This window comes from Balaenoptera borealis (assembly GCF_965194805.1).
Source record: "Balaenoptera borealis genome assembly, chromosome: 13".
Classification (NCBI taxonomy): domain Eukaryota; kingdom Metazoa; phylum Chordata; class Mammalia; order Artiodactyla; family Balaenopteridae; genus Balaenoptera; species Balaenoptera borealis.
The window spans coordinates 93,850,839-93,871,354 of NC_138870.1; the positions used below are offsets into that span (position 1 = coordinate 93,850,839).

A 20,516-nucleotide genomic window follows, 5' to 3' on the forward strand; every position below is an offset into this window, starting at 1 on the left:
AAACATCCCTCGAGTCCCAAGTTTGAGTTTGGTCCTAGAGGCGTTAACGAGACCAGAGGTGGCTTCTTTCTGATTAATCCCCGACTTTTGGAAGCGTGTTTAGGGTGAGAGCTGGGAGTGCAGGCAGGCAGCGCCCCCTCCAGCCGCTAGGGGGAAGCAGGCTCACACCCGGCAACGGCGTCCTTCTCAGGGACCTATAGCTTCTTCCGCCCTGTGGCTCTGAAAGGGGTCGTTTCCTCCTGCGACTTTGAAAAAGGCTTAAAGAGTACACAGAAGAGCCCTCGCACGCCCGCGCCGGCCCTCGGCCCGCCCCTCCGCCATCTTTGCGCCCCGCCCCGCCGCTACCTCCGGGTCTGTTTCGCGCCAAATTGTCCAGCACGCAAAATGGAGCCCGGAAGGAGGCCAGGAGGCTTGACGTCATGCGCCCTGCCGCCAATCCTCTTCGGCGGCCCGCTCGTGGGGGGCGGGACTCGCAGGCGCAGCATAGTCCAATCACTGGCCGCGGGGTCCCGGCGAACCAATGAGGGCGCAGCGGCCGCGGCGTCCAAACGCTGCGTCTGGTTTTTCCCGCGAAAGGCGGCGGCGGACCGTGGGGCCTCTTGTCTCTTTGGTTCCAGGGAGCGCGGGAAGGGACAGGTGAGGCCAGCGGGGCTGGGGAGTGGGCACCGCGGAGCCGGGCCCTGGGGTCGGCAGGCATCTGCATTTGGGGCGCAGTAGGTCTGGGCAGGGGTTTCTCCTGGGAGAACTGGGGTAGGGGTCCGGGAGGCGGAACCGGGCTCACGCCCGCCCCGCATTCGGAGCCGAGGACCCAGGTATGGGAGGGGACGCCGCGCGCCCCTATCACCCCCTCCCCCGAATCTGCTCCAGCTACTTGTCCTCACGCCAGGTGCAGTCATGTCGGGCTTCGACGACCCCGGCATTTTCTACAGCGACAGCTTCGGGGGCGACAACGCGGCCGATGAGGGGCAGGCCCGCAAGTCGCAGCTGCAGAGGCGCTTCAAGGAGTTCCTGCGGCAGTACCGAGTGGGCACGGACCGCACGGGCTTCACCTTCAAGTACAGGTGCGGGCCGGAGGGGTGCAGGAGGGAAGGTGCGGTCCCAGCGGTGCTTCGTCCACTCACTGGGGCCCCGCACCCCCATGGCTATGGTTTTGTATGTTTCACATCTGAAGTTAACGATTGAGTGAGTCACCTGGGTTCTTCGTCCAGGATTTGTTCCTATTCATCTATTTCTTACTGTCCTTCCATGTAATGTCTGCGATACCTTGAAACCAAGTTCTCAGTGGGTGCAAAAGGTGAAGATTGTAGTTATGTTTTATTTCACTCATTCATTCATTCTTCATTCCACTCAATCAACTCCAATTGACTGAGCACCTGCTGCATGACAGACACTGTTCCAGGTGCTGGGCTGCAGCACTGAATGAGCTGGGCAAGGCCCCTGTTTCTAGTGATTGTACATTGGTGCCATCGCACCAGATCCTCACAGGCCGTTAAAATGCAGAGAACGTGAGTTTGCAGGTCCAGGCTTGGGCCTGATTGATTATTAGCTGAGTGACTTCCAAGTGACGGTCTCTCTGGGCCTTAGTTTCTTCATCAGTAAAACGGCACAGCCACTCCGGCCTCCATATATTCATGCACCAGCCGACATTGACCATCTATGTGCTGGATTCTGAGATGCAAAGATGAAAAGATTCATACTACTTGCTTTCAAGGAGCTTCTAAATCAGTGGGAATGAGGCATAGGGACCTACAAATAAGTTACAAAGTGATAATTACCTCAAAGGAGGAATGTACAAGGGGAGTTAGGGAGGCTTCCAGGGGAGCCGAGGTGACCTTGAGCTGAGGGGAGAGCGTCAAGCATGGAAGGCATTTCGGATAGGAGCAGTTGCATGCCTGGGCAGGGTATGGGGTGGCGTGTTACAGCAAGGGGCTCTCGGGGCCAGGCTGGCTGTTGTATGTGGCTCCGGACATAAGGCAGACAGGGATGAGGCCGAGGAGGTCAGTGGCCCCCGAATGTGTTTTTGGGATAATAGTCCCACAGGATGCTCTGTAAAAAGAGTCCGGTGGTTGACAAGACAGGCATGGTCTCTGCTGCCTTCAATCTCCAGGTTCTAGCCGGGTGCCTTGTTAGCATCTGAGAGAGGGTTAAAGGCTCCAAGGAGTCCAGTGAAAGGACTGGTTTGCAGTGAGAGTCTTCCAGACACCTGTGCACAGAACCCTGTCTGTGAGCGTTGAACTGTCCTTTGATTACTGCTTGGACCCCTTCCGCGGAGCTTTCTTTGGAGGATGCCTTTCAGCAGTGGGGGGGGCCTCTGCAGGGTTAAATAACAGAACCACCTGGAACTAGATGTGTTTGGGAAGCGGGGTGGCGGGGCAGTGGTGTGGGAGACTCAGGGTGCGGGCGCACCTCAGCCAGCGTTGTCTCCTCTTCTCCGCACCCTTCTGCACCCCCACCCCCACCCCAGGGATGAACTCAAGCGGCATTATAACCTGGGGGAGTACTGGATCGAGGTGGAGATGGAGGACCTTGCCAGCTTCGACGAGGACCTGGCTGACTACTTGTACAAGCAGCCAGCTGAGCATTTGCAGCTGGTGAGTGGGACCTCCCCGCCCCCCACAAACCCCCAGGGCTGGCCCCGCTCTGCTCACTCACAGCCTGTCCCCCTCCTCCTCTCCAGCTGGAGGAAGCTGCCAAGGAGGTGGCCGATGAGGTGACCCGGCCCCGGCCTGCCGGTGACGAGGTGCTGCAGGACATCCAAGTCATGCTCAAGTCGGATGCCAGCCCGTCCAGCATCCGTAGCCTGAAGGTGGGTCCACTCAGGCCAGTTGAAGGGTGGCGGTGGTGGCTGCATGTGAGGAGGGGCTTTGGAGAGAGACCTGGGTGCCAGCTGTGTGACCCTGAGCAACTCACTCGACCTTTCTGAGCCTGTTTGCGCCCCTGAAAACTTAGCTCGTTGGACAAATGTTTGCCGAGTTCCTCCTGTGGGCAAGGCATGAGTTGGGTCCTGGAGAAACAGTGGTGAACTCAGGACAAGCTGCTGTCCCCGGGGAGACTGGATAAGCTGGTGAACATCACCCATGATAACTGTAGGTGACCGTAAGAGCAATGGGAGAAACCAAGAGGGTGATGAGAAAACGCGGGGGCCCCTCTGGAAAACATCGAGAAGGCTGCTTTGAGGAGGGCACGTCTGAGTGGGGATCTGAGGGTGAGAACAGGCAGCATGCACACAGCTGGGAGAGAATGTTCGGGGGGGCAGGGAGGGCATGGATGGTACAAAGCCTGCGAGGCGAGTGGGGCAGGGTGTGTGCCGGGCCGAGGGAAGGACAGCCAGCACGGCTGGAGAGCGATGAGGCCGAGGGAGAGTTTGGCAGAGCCAGTCTGCCATCCAGTCTTTATTGGTTTTATTCAACGAGCACTTATCGAGTGACTGCCCCTCGCCGGGTGCTGGGGGACCCTCACTGTAGACAGACAGAACCTGGTTCCATGGAGCTTACAGTGGGAGAAACAGACAAGGAGCAGTGAGCGGATTTCAGGTCCTGTGATACGAGTCATGAAGCAAAGGAAACAGGCAATGTGACAGTGGCCGGGGGTCCGGGAGGTGGTCGGAGAAGGTCCTCTGAGAAAGTGATGTTGGTGCGAAAACCTGAGGGATACGCAGCCCTGTGACAGCCTGAGGGAGGAGCGTTCCAGGCTCCTGGAGAAGCAGGTGCAAAGGCACTGGGGTGGGGACAGCGACAGGTTTCAAGGGACAGAAAGAAGCCAGTGTGGCTGGACCTCAGGGAGTGAGGGTGGGGGGAGAGGCAGGGAGGGAGCGGGTAGAGAGGCCAGATGGCCAGGGCCTTGGCTGCTGTGGAATGCAGCTTGAATTGAAGGTTAGGTAGGAGGATGGGCCGATTCTATCTTTAAAGGTTCCCTTGGGCTGCCGTGTGAAAGGAGAATTTATACCACAGGCAGGGGTGGGACAGGAGAGCTTCCTGAGGAGGAAGTGGGGGCCTGACGTTGGTTCTTCTGTCACAAGGCTGTTGTGAGAAGCAAATGAAAGGATGCGTGTGGCTGTGCCTTTGAACTGTGGGCCCAGATAGTGTCACCTCCTCCGTGTTACTCACCAGAAGGCCACGCCCTGGTCTTTGCTGGAATCCCCGTGTCCTGCAGCTGGGCTGGGGTCCCTGCCAAATCCTCCTTGATTAGCACAATGGCAGTTCTGTTCCAGAAGCAGGGCTGGGCTGTGGGCTCTCGAGGCTGTGGAGCGTGTCGTCTTCGTCTCTGTGCCCAGCACCGGGGAGGGGACCTGGGACCGTGTGTGGAACTCACCCGAGCATCACGCATTTGCCTGTCTGCGGAGGCGGCATGGGACTTGTTTTGCAGGGCAGCTGTTTCCTCAGAGAAGCAAAGCTCAGCCCCACGTGGGACAAGCTTCCTATTCTCAGACCCACTGGAAAACCCAGTGACCGGCCTGCCTCGTTTGACGGGTGTCCTGTGGTAGAGGAGGGGTCCTCTCTAGAAGGATCGCTTGTCGGGGTGGCTTACGGGCTGAGGCAGCCTCAGTCCTTTCCAACCGTGGGATCCTGGAGGGCTAGGCTTCCTGCAGCTTGTAGATAGTTTTCCAGAAGACAAGCTCTAGGGGGGCGGTTTCAGCAGTTCTGGGGTCCCCTGGGCCGTGGCAGCAACACATGCCTCTGGTCTCACTTATTGGGGGCGGCAGCCTCCTTCCCGAACCTTTCCCCTTCTGCTCTCCTCCCCACCTTCTGGGCTTTGAGGGGGCCTCAGCACGAACCTGTAGTCTGCCTGTGTGTCCCAGAAAAGCTCCTGGGAGAGGGAAGAAGAGATGATGATGAAAGGAACTTTTCTTGTTTTTTGCTTTTTATTATTAAAAGAAATCACACACACAAAAGTAGTGAGAATAGTGTAATGAACCTCATCTACCTCTGCCTGGATTTAATGGCTGTTAACATTTTGCCTTATTTGCTTTCTTCTTTTTTCTGCTAAAGTATTTTATTTTATTTTTAAAATAAATTTATTTACGTATTTATTTATTTTTGGCTGCATTGGGTCTTCGTTGCTGTGCGCGGGCTTTCTCTACGTGCGGCGAGCGGGGGCTACTCTTCGTTGCGGTGCACGGGCTTCCCATCGTGGTGGCTTCCCTTGTTGCGGAGCACGGGCTCTAGGCGCGTGGGCTTCAGTAGTTGTGGTGCCACGGGGCTTAGTTGCTCTGCGGCATGTGGGATCTTCCCGGACCAGGGCTCGAACCCGTGTCCCCTGCATTGGCAGGCAGATTCCTAAGCACTGCGCCACTAGGGAAGCCCCCTGCTAAAGTATTTTAAAGTAAGTTACAGACATGGTCCTGTATCCCTGAATACTTCAGTACACATTAGAAAAAGATTCTCCTACGTGATCTCAGGTGTTCCTGGCTCCCTTTAACCAGCCGCCCTCCCCGTGGCTCTGTTGCAGTCGGACACGATGTCGCACCTGGTGAAGATCCCCGGCATCATCATCTCCGCCTCTGGGGTCCGTGCTAAGGCCACCCGCATCTCCGTCCAGTGCCGCAGCTGCCGCAACACCCTCACCAACGTCGCCATGCGCCCCGGCCTGGAGGGCTACGCCCTGCCCAGGAAGTGCAACACGTGAGTGGGCTCTGCATGGCCCTGCGGCACGGTGGGGGTGACAGGGTGACATCTGAGCGGAGATGTGAAGGAGGAGGACCCGGCCTGCACCACCTGCAGCAGGGAGGGGCTGGGGCAGCGGTGTGCCCTGTGGGCCTGGGGCAGACCTGATGCCCTGGGGCGGTGGCGTCCCTCTGCAGTGGTGAGTTCTGTCCCTCCAGGGCTCCCAGACAACCTGTGCCGGGAGCCAGGGTTGGGAGCCCACCTGGAGTCTTCTACAGCAAACCTTGGCTCGCTGGGGCAGGTCTGGAGGGAAGGCCCAGGAACATGCCAGGCTCCTTCGTTTACACATTGCCTATGGCTGCATTTGCGCTTCGGAGGCAGAATGTGTGGCCTCATGGCCCACAAAACTGAAAATGTTTGTCTCTGGCTCCTTACAGAAAACCATTGCTGACCCCTGATCTCAAGGGCCCCTACCCTCTCTGGCTGCTGGTTCCCCTCAGCTTCCTGACCTCAGGCCTCAGCCACCCTTCTTTTCTCTATACTTAATCCCCTTGCCTGTCTCGGGCTTTGAATACCATCTGTGTGCAGAGGACACGCAAATGTGTGTTTCCACTGAACCCCAGCCTCACATGCAGCTGCCCGCTGGACACTCTCGTGTGGGTGTCTACTGGGCATCGCAGATTTGCACAAGCCTCACACCCTGTGTGGCAGATTCCATCCCATCCCAAGATCTGCCCTCCTGCAGCACAACCCCTACCCCAAATGAGAAGGCCATCTTTTCAGGTGTTTGGGTCCAAATCCTTGGTCTCGTGGTGTTTTTTCCTATCTTGTATCCAAACAATCAGGAAGCCCTTCTGCTCTGCCCTTAAGTTTGTACGTGGAGAATCAGGTCTTCTCTCGCCCCCTTTGGCACGTCTCCTTGCTCCACGCTGTTGTCATCCCTCACCCGGCGTGGTGCCCTGGTGCCCCCTGCGCCCGCCCACCCTCGTCCCCCAGTCTCTCCACCCCCTGGCAGCCAGGTGACCCTTTACACTGCAGGCGATTCAGCTGTTTCCGCCTCTCCCAAAGACAAGTCCCATCTCAGCCTGCATGGCCCTCCTCGGTCTGCTCCTGGCTCCCTGTGGCCTCCTGTCCTCCCTCCTCTCTCGGCCCAGCCTCCCTGCCTCCCTGCCGTTCCTGGAACATGCTGAGCGCGCTCCTGTCGCAGGGCCTTTGGACTTGCTGCTCCTCCGCCCGGAACTTTCTTTCCTCTGACCTCCAAAGTCTGTGACCTCCCTGCTTCCTTCAGCTTTCTCCTCCAATGTCACCTCACAGGGGTGCCTCCCCGCCCCTCCCCCTTAGGCTTGGGGCGCGTGTCCCTCTTGCAGACCCATCTCCTTGATGGTACCTCTGTTGTCCTGGTGTGTGGTTATCTGCTGGTTGGCGTTCTTGGCCTCCCATGACCAGAACTTGAGCTCCAGAAGAGCAGGGACTTTTTGTTCACGGCTGTGTCCCCGGTGCATCGAATAGTGCCCGGCACAAAGTCAGTGCTTTGCAGTAACGCTGCTGTAACAGTGGGATAGTGGTTGCATTATGTCGAGGTGCGTGGGCGCCTGGAACCCTGAGTGGGGTCTCGAGGCGCCCAGACCCTCACTGGCAGAGCCTGGGATCTGAGTGGGGCTGGAAAGGTCACTGGCAGAGCCTGGGATCTGAGTGGGGGGCTGGAAAGGTCACTGGCAGAGCCTGGGATCTGAGTGGGGCTGGAAAGGTCACTGGCAGAGCCTGGGATCTGAGTGGGGCTGGAAAGGTCACTGGCAGAGCCTGGGATCTGAGTGGGGCTGGAAGGGTCACTGGCGATTTGGCCCCGCTTCACCTGTGGGGACACTGAGACCCCCTCGGGAGGGCTGGGAGTGTGACTTATCTGCCTCGCAGCAGGTTAATGGGGGAGCCAGGCTCAGCAGGTCTCCCCACTCCTAGCCCTGTGGGTATCCCCCGCTGAGCTGCCCTCCTTCAGGGCCTTCTCCCGGGGTCCTGGAGACCCCTGGCTTGTTGCTGGCCAGTCCTGTCGCCGACTCCTGGCCTTGGGGCTCTGGGGGCAGCTCTGGTGACCCTTCCCCTCCCCACCGACAGGGATCAGGCCGGGCGCCCCAAGTGCCCGCTGGATCCGTACTTCATAATGCCGGACAAGTGCAAGTGCGTGGACTTCCAGACCCTGAAGCTGCAGGAGCTGCCGGATGCGGTGCCCCATGGCGAGATGCCCAGACACATGCAGCTCTACTGCGACAGGTGAGCCGGCTCCCTGGCCGTGCCCCTGAGTCGGGTGCCGCGAGTGGCCGGCTGAGCGCGGCGGGGTGCGGGGGAGGATGGCTGGTTACAGCACGCTTGCTCCGTGCCTGGTGCTGCCCCCGTGCTTCCTCTCATGTCGTCTCCCCATAATCTGCAGGGGCGGGTCCACCCCTCTTTGCAGACGAGGATGTGTGACCGGCTCAGTGAGTGGAGGGGCTGGGCTGCCAGCCTGCGTTCTTCCTGCGGGGTCTCCGCAGCCCTCTTAGAACTGGGAGGCCCAGAGCTGGACAGCCAGTAGCTGGGGGAGCCTCTTTCCAGCCTGACGCCCACCCCAGGCTTTCTGTTAAGATTCTTCCTTGGATGTTGCTGGGTGATTGGAAAGGGGGAGAGGGTGCTGGGCCAGCCCGGTGCCCTCCTGGTGACCTGGGAGGAAGGTGTGGAGGTGTGGACTGGGCTTCTTCACCTGGGCTCCTGCACCCCGACGTCGCGTGCAGATGGTCTGTGCTGCACGTTTCCCGGAGGAGGGCGTCCGTAGGTCAGTAGCTTCTCCACCTGGGCTCCCGCACCCCGACGTCGCGTGCACATGGTCTGTGCTGCACGTTTCTCGGAGGAGGGCGTCCGTAGGTCAGTAGCTTCCTTAGTGGCTGTGGAAGGTGTAGAGGTCAGGCTCTTGAGCAAGTTACATGGGCTCTCTGAGCCTCAGTCTCCTTACCAGGAGAATGGGGACGTGACAGGCCTTAATCTCATCAGGCTGCTGGGAGGTTTAAATTGGAAAATGCATGTTGAGTGTGTAGCACGGTTCCTTTTTCTTTTTTTTTTTTTTTTTTTAGTTGAGATATAGTTGTTTTACAATGTTGTGTTAGTTTCTACTGTATAGAGAAGTGGAGTTCTCTGGGCTATACAGCAGGTTCTCGTTAGTTATCTATTTCATACATATTAGTGTGTATATGTCAATCCCAATCTCCCAGTTCATCCCACCCCCCTTTTCCTGCACTTGGTGTCCATACATTTGTCCTCTACACTGTGTCTCTAGCACAATTCCTTAACACAGATTCAATATTCGGTATTTATTAGATTATTCACATGGTCTGTGATTAGATTATTCAAAGCTGAGGAAGTGGGGTCTGGGAAGAGGGGAGCCGTAGAACGTTAACAACGACAGTGAGGGTCCTTTGGGGGACGTGACTCTCTGGTGGATAAAGCACTTTTGGGTCTCGTACCTCACTTGATCCCACAGTAACCCAGCAGGTCAGATCACTTTATCATCCCCTCCCAGGCTCAGAGAGGTCACACAGCTTCTAAGCAGCAGAGTACGGATACATGCCGCAGTGTCCTTTCTGTGCTGCACAGGCTGGAGGGGCTCAGAGACTTCCCTGTTTCTCTCTCTATATATACATATATATATATATATATATTTTTTTTTTTAATATTTATTTATTTAGCTGTGCTGGGTCTTAGTTGCGGCAACACAGGATCTTTGTTGCGCCGTGCGGGATCTTTTGTTGCGGCTCTCAGGCTTCTGTCTGGTTGTGGCGTGTGAGCTCAGTCGTTGTGGCGTGCGGGCTTAGTTGCCCCGCGGCATGTGGGATCTTAGTTCCCCGACCAGGGATCGAACCCGTGTCCCCTGCGTTGGAAGGCGGATTCTTAACCACCGGACCACCAGGGATGTCCCTCAACATCTTTTTTTTTTTTTAAAGAGGAAATTAAAATCCAGAGGCAAAATGACTTGACTGAGCTCGTGGAGCCGTGAAAGAGGCAGAAGCGGGGCGTGGCCCTTGCAGGGAGGCTGGGAGGGCGTGAGGAGGAAGGCTTCCCCCGAGATGGCCAAGGGGGACCCTGCAACGCGTCTGACAGCAGATGAGATGGAGGCGGGGCACCTGAGGGGCTGGGGTGGGCGCCCCCCAACTCCAGCCAGCATAACGGACGAGCTCTTGAGGCCCGTGGAGGGGTCAGGCCACCCCCATGACCAAGGCCTGTCCTCCTCCCAGCAGCTGGGCCGTCCAAGCATGGGCTGGGTTGTGGTGAGAGGGAGGGGGCCCTGGGGGGTGCGGGGGCTGGAGCCAGCCCGTGGGGCCTCGTGTAGAGATGCCGAGGTGGACGGACGGCGAGCGTGATGGGGTCGGGGGAGCCGGGGGCTCCCTGCCCCCACCAGCCTCTCACCTTCTTCCTCCCCATCCTCCTCTCAGGTACCTGTGTGACAAGGTCGTCCCTGGGAACAGGGTCACCATCATGGGCATCTACTCCATCAAGAAGTTTGGCCTGACCGCCAGCAGGGGCCGCGACAGGGTGGGCGTGGGCATCCGGAGCGCCTACATCCGGGTCCTGGGCATCCAGGTGGACACAGATGGCTCCAGTGAGTGTGCTTTGGGCCGAACCCCGGTCGTCCCTCCCCTGGGCTGTTGGTGGGCCTCGTCCCGGTCTCCCTGTCTCCACCTTTGCCCCTGTGCTCTGTCCCGCACGGCAGCCGGGTGAGCGGTGCTGTTCTAACCAGAGACACCATGTCACCCCCGTCGGCAAGATGGAAGGTGTCCCTGAGGGCCCCTGTCACCTGGCCCTCCGCAGATCATCCCCCCGCCCTCCACACTCTTCTGCTTGCTCACTGGACCCTGGAACACACAGGCGCACGCCTGGTGCGGAGACCTGGGGTTCTGTCTTTGCTCAGACTGACGCTTGTGCTGCCCGGCTCTGAGGGCCCTGCCCTCTGGGAGGCCCTGGGCCGGCCCAGGGTGGTGGGCCACAGGCAGCAGGTTCTCCCTCAGGGCGCTCACGCACCCCCCTGCTCTGCCCGCCCAGGCCGCAGCTTTGCTGGGGCCGTGACCCCGCAGGAGGAGGAGGAGTTCCGGCGCCTGGCTGCCCTCCCCAACGTCTACGAGGTCATCTCCAAGAGCATCGCCCCCTCTATCTTCGGGGGCACAGACATGAAGAAGGCCATTGCCTGCCTGCTCTTTGGGGGTTCCCGAAAGAGGTGGGTGTCCAGGCCCCCCAGGTCCGGGGAGGCGAACGAGTGACTTGCCCGCAGGAGGGCAGCTGCCGGATGGTCAGGACTTGAATGCTCTTTTCATTTGCCCAGGACCCTCAGCCCCGTCTGGTCCTCTCAGGCACCCTCCCCGCCTCCCAGGCTCGCTGCTAGCCGGCTGGGGGCTGGCCCACACCCTTCCTCCGGAGCAGTTGCCCGGCCCTGGCTAGACTGGGGACTTGGCGGGTGTGAGGAGCCTGGCCAATGCAGGGGAGAGCTCTGGGCTTGGAGTCTGAGTCCCGGGTGACATCTCTGATAGATGCTTATTTACCTTGCGACCTTGGGCAAGAGACACCACCTCTCTGAACCCATGTCTCCACATGAATAAGACGGGTGAAAGCCTCATACTCGGGACGTCGTGTCCTTTTAAAATAGTAGAGGTAGAGGAAGTAATAATATTATTAGCAGCTGCCAGTTACCGAGTTCTTACCACGTGCCAGACGTTCTTCTGAGTGCTTTTATGTGTTTCCAACCCAGTCAGTCCCCAGATTAGCCCTGTGAGAAAGCTACAATCGAACCCATTTCATAGATGAGGAAGTTGAGGCATAGAGAGCTAAAGGGACTTGCTCACAGGCACACGCGCTGGGGCCCGGAGCCTGCCCTCGCGGTGTCCGCTCCACAGTACCGCGTGCAGCCCGCTGGTGGCTCCCTCTCTCTCCTTCTTTCCAGCTGGGGGGGGGTTGTTCATCAGATGCCGACTGTGTGTGCCCGAGCCCAGCTCTAAGTGCCATTTCCTCTGACCCTCCCCTCCCTCGGAGGCAAGTCACCACGGATGAGGCTAGGGGACACAGCTGGCCATGAACGTGGCTCTCAGGCCAGAGCCGCCGCCTCCCCGCCTGCTCTGAGGCTCATGACAGGCCGGGGGGCCGACAGCCAGACCGCTGTGACCAACCAGCCCTGGGTTTCTCTCCTTGCTCCCCTGGCCCGCCTGCCCGTCCTCCCCCAGGCTCCCCGACGGCCTCACTCGCCGAGGAGACATCAACCTGCTGATGCTGGGGGACCCGGGGACGGCCAAGTCCCAGCTGCTGAAGTTTGTGGAGAAGTGCTCTCCCATCGGGGTGAGTGCCCAGGGTGACCTCTGTCCGCCTTAGCTGCGCCGTGGAGAGGAAGGCTGCGGGCGGGGCCGCAGAGGATAGAGGAGGAAGGGGACTGACGGCGTGTGTAGGTTTGGGGCAGCGGGTGGAGTGCTGGACTGGATGGGGTTTGTTTGGTCTCAGCCTGGCTGGTAATTAGCTGTGGGCCTTGAGCAAGTCACCCAATCTCTCTGAGTCTCAGTTTATCCATCCGCTAAGTCTTGACATCGATAGCAATAGATGACAAGGGACTGAGGGTGGGGATGCCTTTCCTGGGAGTCAGGAGTCGACGCAGCCCTGAGGCCCCCTGGAACGGTGTCACTGCTCTCCTCTCGGCCTCAGTTTGCTCCTCCGTGAGCCGGGCCCCTGGGGGCTGCTTCATGGGACAGTCGTGGGGTTCAGGTGAGCGATGGATGTGAACGCTCCCCTGTGGGAAAACCGCCAGGCCGGGGCTGGGGTGGCCCCCCCATCAGGGGGAACACTGAGATTGTCTGTGCTCTGCAGCCAGCTGTGATGTGTGACCTTGGTTGAGCCCTAGCTCCCGGGGCCCCTTGACTTACTGGGTCAGCGTGGAGCCATGATGGGCCCTGACCCTCCTGCCTCCCTCCCCCAGGTGTACACGTCTGGGAAAGGCAGCAGCGCGGCCGGCCTGACAGCCTCGGTGATGAGGGACCCCTCGTCCCGGAACTTCATCATGGAGGGCGGGGCCATGGTCCTGGCTGATGGTGGGGTTGTCTGTATCGATGAGTTTGACAAGGTGAGCCTGGCAGGGTGAGGTGGTGGCCCAGTGGTGGTGGCACCTGCTGGCCGTGGGCTGGGGGCGTGGCCTTCTGTGCTCGGACGGCAGAAACCACCTTTGACGTGGAGACCTCCCGTTACTGTCGGGAAGTAGCTAAACCTCTCTGAGCCTCAGTCTCCACACCTGAGAGTGGGGAGAGGAGAGCCAAGCCCACACACTGTCCCCGTGACTAGAGGTGACCCGGTTCCTGCCATCGGCCTGGCACAGGGTCGGGACTTGGGAATGGTAGCTCCTGTAGGGTTTCCTGCTGCCACTGTGCCCCGGCCCCTCACCTGGGTCTGGTGGACGTTTCTCTCTCCTACACAGATGCGTGAAGACGACCGCGTGGCCATCCACGAGGCCATGGAGCAGCAGACCATCTCCATCGCCAAGGTGAGCATCGTCCCTGGTCCAGCCTGGCAGAGCTGTTCCGGGCGCGTCCTCAGGCTGCCTTGAGCGGCCCGGCCTCTGTCGGCCGCAGCAGTGGTCCTGGAATTCTGTGTGTGCGTGCGTGCGTGCATGTAGGCAGGGGTGTGCACACCTGAGAGGGCCGTGACCCCGCGTTCTCATCTCCCTGTCCTCTGCTGCCCCTCACGCTTCCCTGTCAGGCCGGCATCACCACCACCCTCAACTCCCGCTGCTCCGTCCTGGCTGCTGCCAACTCGGTGTTTGGCCGCTGGGACGAGACGAAGGGGGAGGACAACATCGACTTCATGCCCACCATCCTGTCCCGTTTCGACATGATCTTCATCGTCAAGGACGAGCACAACGAGGAGAGGGATATGGTGCGTGGGGGGCCGGACTCCAGCCAGGCCCGCGGTTCTGGGGGTCGGGGGGCGAGGGTGGGCAGCCAAGGGGCTTGACCCGAAGTCCTGGCCACCAGATGGGCCCATGAGTGGGCCACCAAGGAGGCGGGGTTGTGGATTCCAAGAGCGCTGCACTGGGCGTCCCGGGTCCTACCTCTCCTGTGCTCGATGTGCCGTGAGATTGGGGGTCAGTCATTCCCTGGGTGTCGGTCCCTTCTGTGTGAAATGAGGGGTTGACCTTTGGATGCAAGTACTAGAACCCCAGTTCCGGTCAGTCAGCTTCTGAAAGGAACTCCGGCGCTTACGTGATGGACAAGCCTGGAGGTGTGAGGCTCGGCTGGGTCAGGTCTCTGGGTCGTCTGGGCACCACTGTCTCTGCCGCTCGGCCTGGCCTCCCTTATTGGAGGCTTGTTCTCAGGCAGCTGCGCCCCTCGTGGTGGCAGAGAAGGGCCTGGCAGCTCTGGGATGTTATCTTTACCAGCTGACAACCCCCAGGAAAAGAGAGGGCCTCCTCCTCTCCACCAGTTCTAGCCCTGGCAGCTCTTCCCTCCCTGCCTGCTCCACCTCTGTGCTGGGACCTGGCTTGGGAAGCCTTGCGGGCTGACCCCGTGTCCCCTCCGCCTCCCAGATGCTGGCCAAACACGTCATCACTCTGCACGTGAGCGCGCTGACACAGACCCAGGCCGTGGAGGGCGAGATCGACCTGACCAAGCTAAAGAAGTTCATCGCCTACTGCCGCGCGTGAGTCCTGGATGCAGGCCCCACGGGGGCGGGGCTGCCCGGCTCCCCTGGGGTGGGAGAGAGCCCCATTCAGGAGGCCTGAGATCAGGCCCTGAGGACTTTAGCTCTGCTCCTTCCTGACCCCGCACAGTCGCTCAGTCGCTGAGGCTCTTGGCCTCAGTTTCTCCATCTCCGAAGCCAAGGTGGAGAATTTAGATGGTCTCTGTACTTCTCTGGCGGTCTAATGGTTAAGACTCCACGCTCCCAATGCAGGGGCCTTGGGTTCAATCCCTGGTCGGGAAACTAAGATCCTGCATGCTGCACGGCGAGGCCAAAAAAATAAAAAAAATTTAGATGGTCTCGAAGACCCCCTTGACTCTGGCATGCAGGGAGGCATTGTGGACATGGGCTCTGGGTAACTCCTGCCCCCACTGTGTGACCTTGGGCAAGTCAGTTGAGTCTCGCTTTCCCTGGGTGGTTGTGTCCTAGGGTTTTTGTAAGGATCACACAAAATGATGAGTGAGTGGCACAGCCCTGCACCAGGTAAACACTCAGTAAATGCCAGCTGCAACCTTAAATGTTGTTATTCTCATAGATGGCCAATGACAATAGTCATACACATAGTAATTATTCTGTGCCAGATGTTATCCTGGGAGTTTTATGTATAGGTGAACACCATCCCTCTCCCCAGACCTATGAGGTTGGCATATTATTATTCCATTTTACAGATGGGGAAGCCGAGGCAAAGAAAGGTTAACTTGTCCAGGGTCACAGACAGGAGGTAGTGGAGCCAGGACTTGAACCCAGGTACCTGGCTCCAAAGGCTGTGCTTTTAGCCCCTGTACCAAGATTCTGGACACACACCTGAGCTGTCTCTTATTGGAACTAAAACCCAAGGGTGGAGGGATCTTTGAGTGCCTTTCTAGTGGGAGGTGAAGTGCTGCATTCAGGTGGGTCCCTACTCACCGCTTCCTCCTGGGTGATGGGTGGTGCGGTGCCCACTGGTACCTGGGTCTTTGTCATGCCTGAGCTCTTCATGGCCCCGTCCTCAGAGGCTTGGGCCCTTGGGTGTGAGTCTGAGAGCCCCAGATTCTAGTCCTCCCTTGATGCCAGGTCCCACGTGGCTTATGGGGAGTTTCCTCCCCCCCCTGGTCTTGCTCACCTCATCCTCAGAATGAGGATTGGATTAGGTGATCTAAGGCTTCCCTTAAATCAGTGACAGTTCAGTTGGCTGGGGCGGGGCCGCGGGCTGGTGGGGATAGGATGGGGGTAGATCCTGAGCAGACATCCCTGCTGCTACCCTCCCCCACCCCCAGTCTGGCGTGCTTCCTGCCCTGGACAGCGGTCTCTGTGAGCCTCTTGTGGGTGTCATTGTGCATCTTGCCCCTCAGTGTGTTGGGGGGAGGACCACTGTGAGGCCACCGTCTGGTGGGCCCGGAAAGCATATGTCTGCAAGCCAGCAGAGGGCCGGGGATGGGATGGGTACCCCAAGATTTCTTCCTGGCCTCATGGCAGCCACTCCCCATCCTGCAGGAAGTGTGGCCCTCGGCTGTCGGCAGGGGCTGCAGAGAAACTGAAGAACCGGTACATCATCATGCGGAGCGGGGCCCGTCAGCACGAAAGGGACAGTGACCGCCGCTCGAGCATCCCCATCACCGTGCGGTGAGGAGGCGGGCGGACCAGTGCCGGGCTGGGCAGATGGCCTGGTTTACAAGGCACGATGTGCCCAGCAAGTCTGGGGCCAGGGCTGTTGCTGACTGCATGGTGCAGGCCGTGGCCAGGGCTGCTGGGCAGGGAGCACTCCTTTGGGAGTGAAAACAGTGGCCTCCCTGATTACCTGTATCTCTTGGTTTGTTTACTGTTGAGAAAATCTGGAACCCTTCTGAATTCGGTCTAGCTTCCCCCATTGCCGGGAAGCCTGAGGGTGAAGGAGGGTCCCGGCTGGGAGTCAGGAGACCTGGTCCTATCCTCCAGCCCACTGTGTGACTGCAGGGAAATTGCTTTCCTTTTCTGGACCTCAGTTTTCTCAGCTGTTAGCTCTTGTCACTCTTGTGAGTTTATACAGTAGAGTGACTAAGAGCTTGAACCTATCTCGTTTGAATCTTGCTTCCAGCACTGATTAGTTAGAAGTGGATTTGGCTGTATGTAATAGAAAACCCACATGAAATAGCTTAAGTAAATTGGGAGTTTATTTCCCTCTTCTGTAAAAACATTTGAGGGTAGGTAGCCCTACCTATGTGATGGCTCCTCAGTCATCAGCAACCTGGGCTCCTTCAGATTCACCTTTATCCTCATCGTCCAAGGTGGCTGCTGGAACTCCAGCCATCACCTCCACATTCCAGGTGGCTGGAGAGGAAGAAAAAGAAAGGTCCATCTTTTAAGGACACTTCCTGAAGTTCCCGTAAAATATTTGGACTTACAGCTTATTGGCCACATCTTAGTCACACAGACACACCTAGACGCAAGAGAGTCTGGGAAATGTCTTTTAGGTGTGCGCCATGTGCTAGAATAGAAGTCGGGGTTCTGTTACTGAGAGAGATGGATCACGGGGACGGCCAGCAGTCTCCCCTGTAGTCTTACTGCCTGGGGCAGGCACCTCCTGGAGGTCAGGGTGGGATGGGGAGAGAAGATGGGCTGAGTCCGCCCTGGCGTCCCGTCGCTCCCACACAGGCAGCTGGAGGCCATCGTGCGCATTGCTGAGGCCCTCAGCAAGATGAAGCTGCAGCCCTTCGCCACGGAGGCGGACGTGGAGGAGGCTCTGAGGCTCTTCCAGGTGTCCACGCTGGACGCCGCCTTGTCCGGCACCCTGTCAGGTGAGCAGATGCAGGGACACAGGCTCGGGTGGCCTGTGGGCTCCGTGGGCAGGGCTCATGCTGGACACCTGCTGTGCTTGTTGCGTCTCTGCATTTGCTTCTCCGCGCTTCCTCCTGGGAATAAGCCCCTCTCCTGTCCCCAGCCCCCACCAGCCAGTTTCCCCCAAGATGGGAAGAACAGCCTCTCTCCAGACTCTGGAGCACAATTCTTTTGACCCAGTTCATTATTATAATTCACAATTTTATCATCTGTTAAGAATGGTAGTTGGCACCCGTGTTTTTTTTTTTTGGCTGTACCACGCAGCATGTGGAATTTCCCTGACCAGGGATCGAACCTGCACCCCCTGCAGTGGGAACATGGAGACTTAACCACTGGACCTCCAGGGAAGTCTGCTTGCACCCCTGTTTTTGAGCCGTAACCATTTGAGTGCTTCCAGAGCTCTTCCTCCGTTTCACTTACAGCTGCCCTCAAAACCCCCAGAAGCCAGGCTGGGCACTTAGCCCTTCACCTCCTAGAGATGGGAAAACTGACACCCAAAGAGGCCTTTTCACAGTGCCCAAGGTCACCGTTCGCCCAGCTAGATTGCAGGTCTCTTGACCCCGAGGCCAGCGGGGTTCAGGCTGCCGCGAGTCCTGCTGCCTGCTTCGGGCTCAGCCTCTGAGCACCTTCTGGAGCACTGATTCTGTGCCAGGCTCCCCTGGGACGAATTCATTCCTTCCCCAGCAGGAACTTAGTGCTTAGAATTTGCCGGGCTGTTCTAGGTGCTGGGAGTCTAGGAGTGAGCAGATCTCTTAAGTCTGCGCCTTGTGAGGCCCCCTTTCTCCACGGGGCAGACACTGCAAAGAGGCAAACCAAGCTCAGGGGGTAAAGAGCGCGGAGGGGAGAAGTCCAGCAGGTCAGGAATGTTGGGGAGGGATCCCCTGCCCCTCGGGTGGTCCAGGATGGGCTCTGAGGAGGTGGCAGGAAGCAGGGACTGGCGTGAGTGAGGACACATGGCTCCCCGGGGTGTGTGTGGGGTTGGGCACCACACGTAGAGCGAGGGCTGAGTGGCAAGACCCCAAGGACAGCAGGCTCGGCGTGTTCAAGGGCCAGTGTGGCTGGAGCCAGGGAGGTGGGTGGGCTCTGAGCGCCCCGCCGTCCCCTTGGTGAAGATGACTCAGTTTCTGCCCTGGAGGGCCTTCCTGGCAGTGAAACTGGAGCTGGGCTTTGCAGGCTGGGTAAGAGTTTGCCTTGCAGACTCATTTCAACTTGGAGCCTTGACGTCCCTCTCAGTGGCTCCCCCACCACGGTCCCACCCTCTCTGCAGGCCTGGGTCAGCAGGGGAGATCCATCCTGGGGCAATAGTTGGAAATTATGAGCCTGCTTGCCTGGGCTGCTCGGGGCGCCTCACAGATGTGGCCTCCGGGGCAGACTGTGCGCCCTTCTGGGTCACTGCGGGGTCCCCTCCAGCTCTCCGTCTGAGGTAGATTCCTCCAGGAAGTCTCCCTGCTGCCTGTGCAGCTGCCTGGGGGCCAGGTGCTGTCGTCGGCTCGTGGCCCTCCTCAGAGCCCTCTAGTGGCCGCTCCGCTCACCAGAATCAAAGAAAAACCTGTGCCGTGGCCTCCAGGGCCCACAGGACCTGCCCCCACTCTGGCCATGTCCCTGGCCCCCTGACCGGGTTTTGATCGAGATGGGCATATTTCCCACCTCCGGGCCTTTGCACCTGCTGTGCCCCCTGCCTGCAGCATCCTTCCCCACACGTCTGCCCCGTCGCTGACTCTGGTTCTCTGTCGGTCATCTCCTCGGTCAGGCCCTGGTTGTCCCCGGGCACGCTCTTCCTCTCTTTCTCTTCCGGGCCTGGCTCCCTCTTACCCGCTGTGGGCAGACTGAGGTCCCCACCCACCCGTCTCCCTCCTCACACCCACAGGGGTGGAGGGCTTCACCAGCCAGGAGGACCAGGAGCTGCTGAGCCGCATCGAGAAGCAGCTCAAGCGCCGCTTCGCCATTGGATCGCAGGTGTCGGAGCACAGCATCGTCCAGGACTTCACCAAGCAGGTGGGCCTTCCCGGGGGCCCGGTGGGAGTCCTGCGGGCTCCCTGTGGCCTGGTTCCCACCCACCTAACACCGCGTCCTGTTGCTCAGCAGACAGGCCCAGGATGGGGAAGGGGCAGCTGTTCCTCGGCCCGGGCCTGTCCCCAGTGTGCCTCGCCTTGTGACTTTCTCTGTCACATTAGGGGGAGGGGAGAGGTGGCTGAGGTCCTGCTGGAGTCTCCCAGGCTTCCCCAGCCCTCCACCTCTCCCTTCCCCGCATCGCCTGGCCTTTGTGTGGGGGGAAGGGAGGGGCAGAGCCAGGAGGGTGAGCCACCCAGCTCGCCGGGGACAGTGCTCTTGACCCCATACAGAAGGGATGGGCCTTCTAGAAGCTATGCAGAACTTGTCACCGTCTTTGAAATCATAGGGACAATCCCAGTTTCTGGGCTCAGCTCCCTTTCGTGTACGTCATCTCCTCTTTATCCTTAGAGCAGTTTTATGCAGTAGGTGGTACCACACTCGTTTGAGAGATGAGCAGACGGACACTTAGAGGGGTTTAGGGGTGTCAGGAGCTTGGGTTCTAGAGTCAGATGGGCTCAACTGAGGTCTCAGCTCTACTACTTAATTGCTGTGTGACTTGGAGTGAGTGACTTAGCTTCTCTGTGCCTCAGTTTCCTCCTCTGTAGAAAGGTGATGATCACAGTACCAGCTGTGTAAGGATGTTATGGAATAGAACGAGCTCAAGTATGTGAAGACTTAGAACAGGGCCTGGCACGTGGTAGGCGCTCAGGAAGTGTGAGCCTGTCTTAGGATGCAAAGAAGTAGGATGTGAAGGCTGGAGAGTTCCCCATGAGCACGGGGCACCTGGGCTTCCGGAGGGAGGGGTGTCTGGGGTTCCGTGGGAGGCATGCCCCTCATCCGACCCCGTGTCCTACAGAAATACCCGGAGCACGCCATCCACAAGGTCCTGCAGCTCATGCTGCGGCGGGGCGAGATCCAGCATCGCATGCAGCGTAAGGTCCTCTACCGCCTCAAGTGAGCTGCGCCTCCTGCCACAGGAATGCCGTTGTCACCCCACCTCCACCTCCTTGAGCCTCCCACGCGCTCTGGACAGAGGGACCCCAGCTGCCCTGCCTCGCTGCCTCTGGCTTCTGCCTCAGCGTGCAGATCCAGGAAATGTGCTTTTGGAGTTTATTGAAATAATAAAGCCGTGGTATGTTTGGATATCTGTGGGCTTCTGTACTGGGTGGCCTGTCACCCCCATCCTGCCCTCATGCGGGGCAAGGACAGGCTTTGGAATCTGACAGACCTGGGTTTCTGACCTGCATCTGCCCCTTGGGCTCCTGGGCAGGGCATTCACCTCTGTGCTCAGGTTCTGCAGCTGCTCGGTGGGGAGGGTCCAGCCCGCTTCTTGCCAGCACTGGTGAGAAT

General features: G+C 58.9%; 1 protein-coding gene across 1 annotated transcript; it reads left to right on the plus strand.

Annotated features, from left to right (window-relative positions):
* The first annotated feature begins 492 nt into the window (after positions 1-492).
* On the plus strand, positions 493-20,309 carry MCM5 (minichromosome maintenance complex component 5). Its single transcript, XM_082350330.1, has 17 exons — positions 493-636; positions 887-1,061; positions 2,465-2,591; positions 2,678-2,806; positions 5,449-5,621; positions 7,713-7,868; positions 10,055-10,221; positions 10,662-10,833; positions 11,831-11,942; positions 12,571-12,714; positions 13,063-13,128; positions 13,344-13,520; positions 14,170-14,282; positions 15,795-15,923; positions 16,932-17,074; positions 18,982-19,109; positions 20,023-20,309. Exons 2-17 carry the CDS (start codon positions 895-897, stop codon positions 20,122-20,124), a joined length of 2,205 nt encoding a protein of 734 aa, XP_082206456.1. The 5' UTR covers positions 493-636; positions 887-894; the 3' UTR covers positions 20,125-20,309.
* Positions 20,310-20,516: the final 207 nt, after the last annotated feature.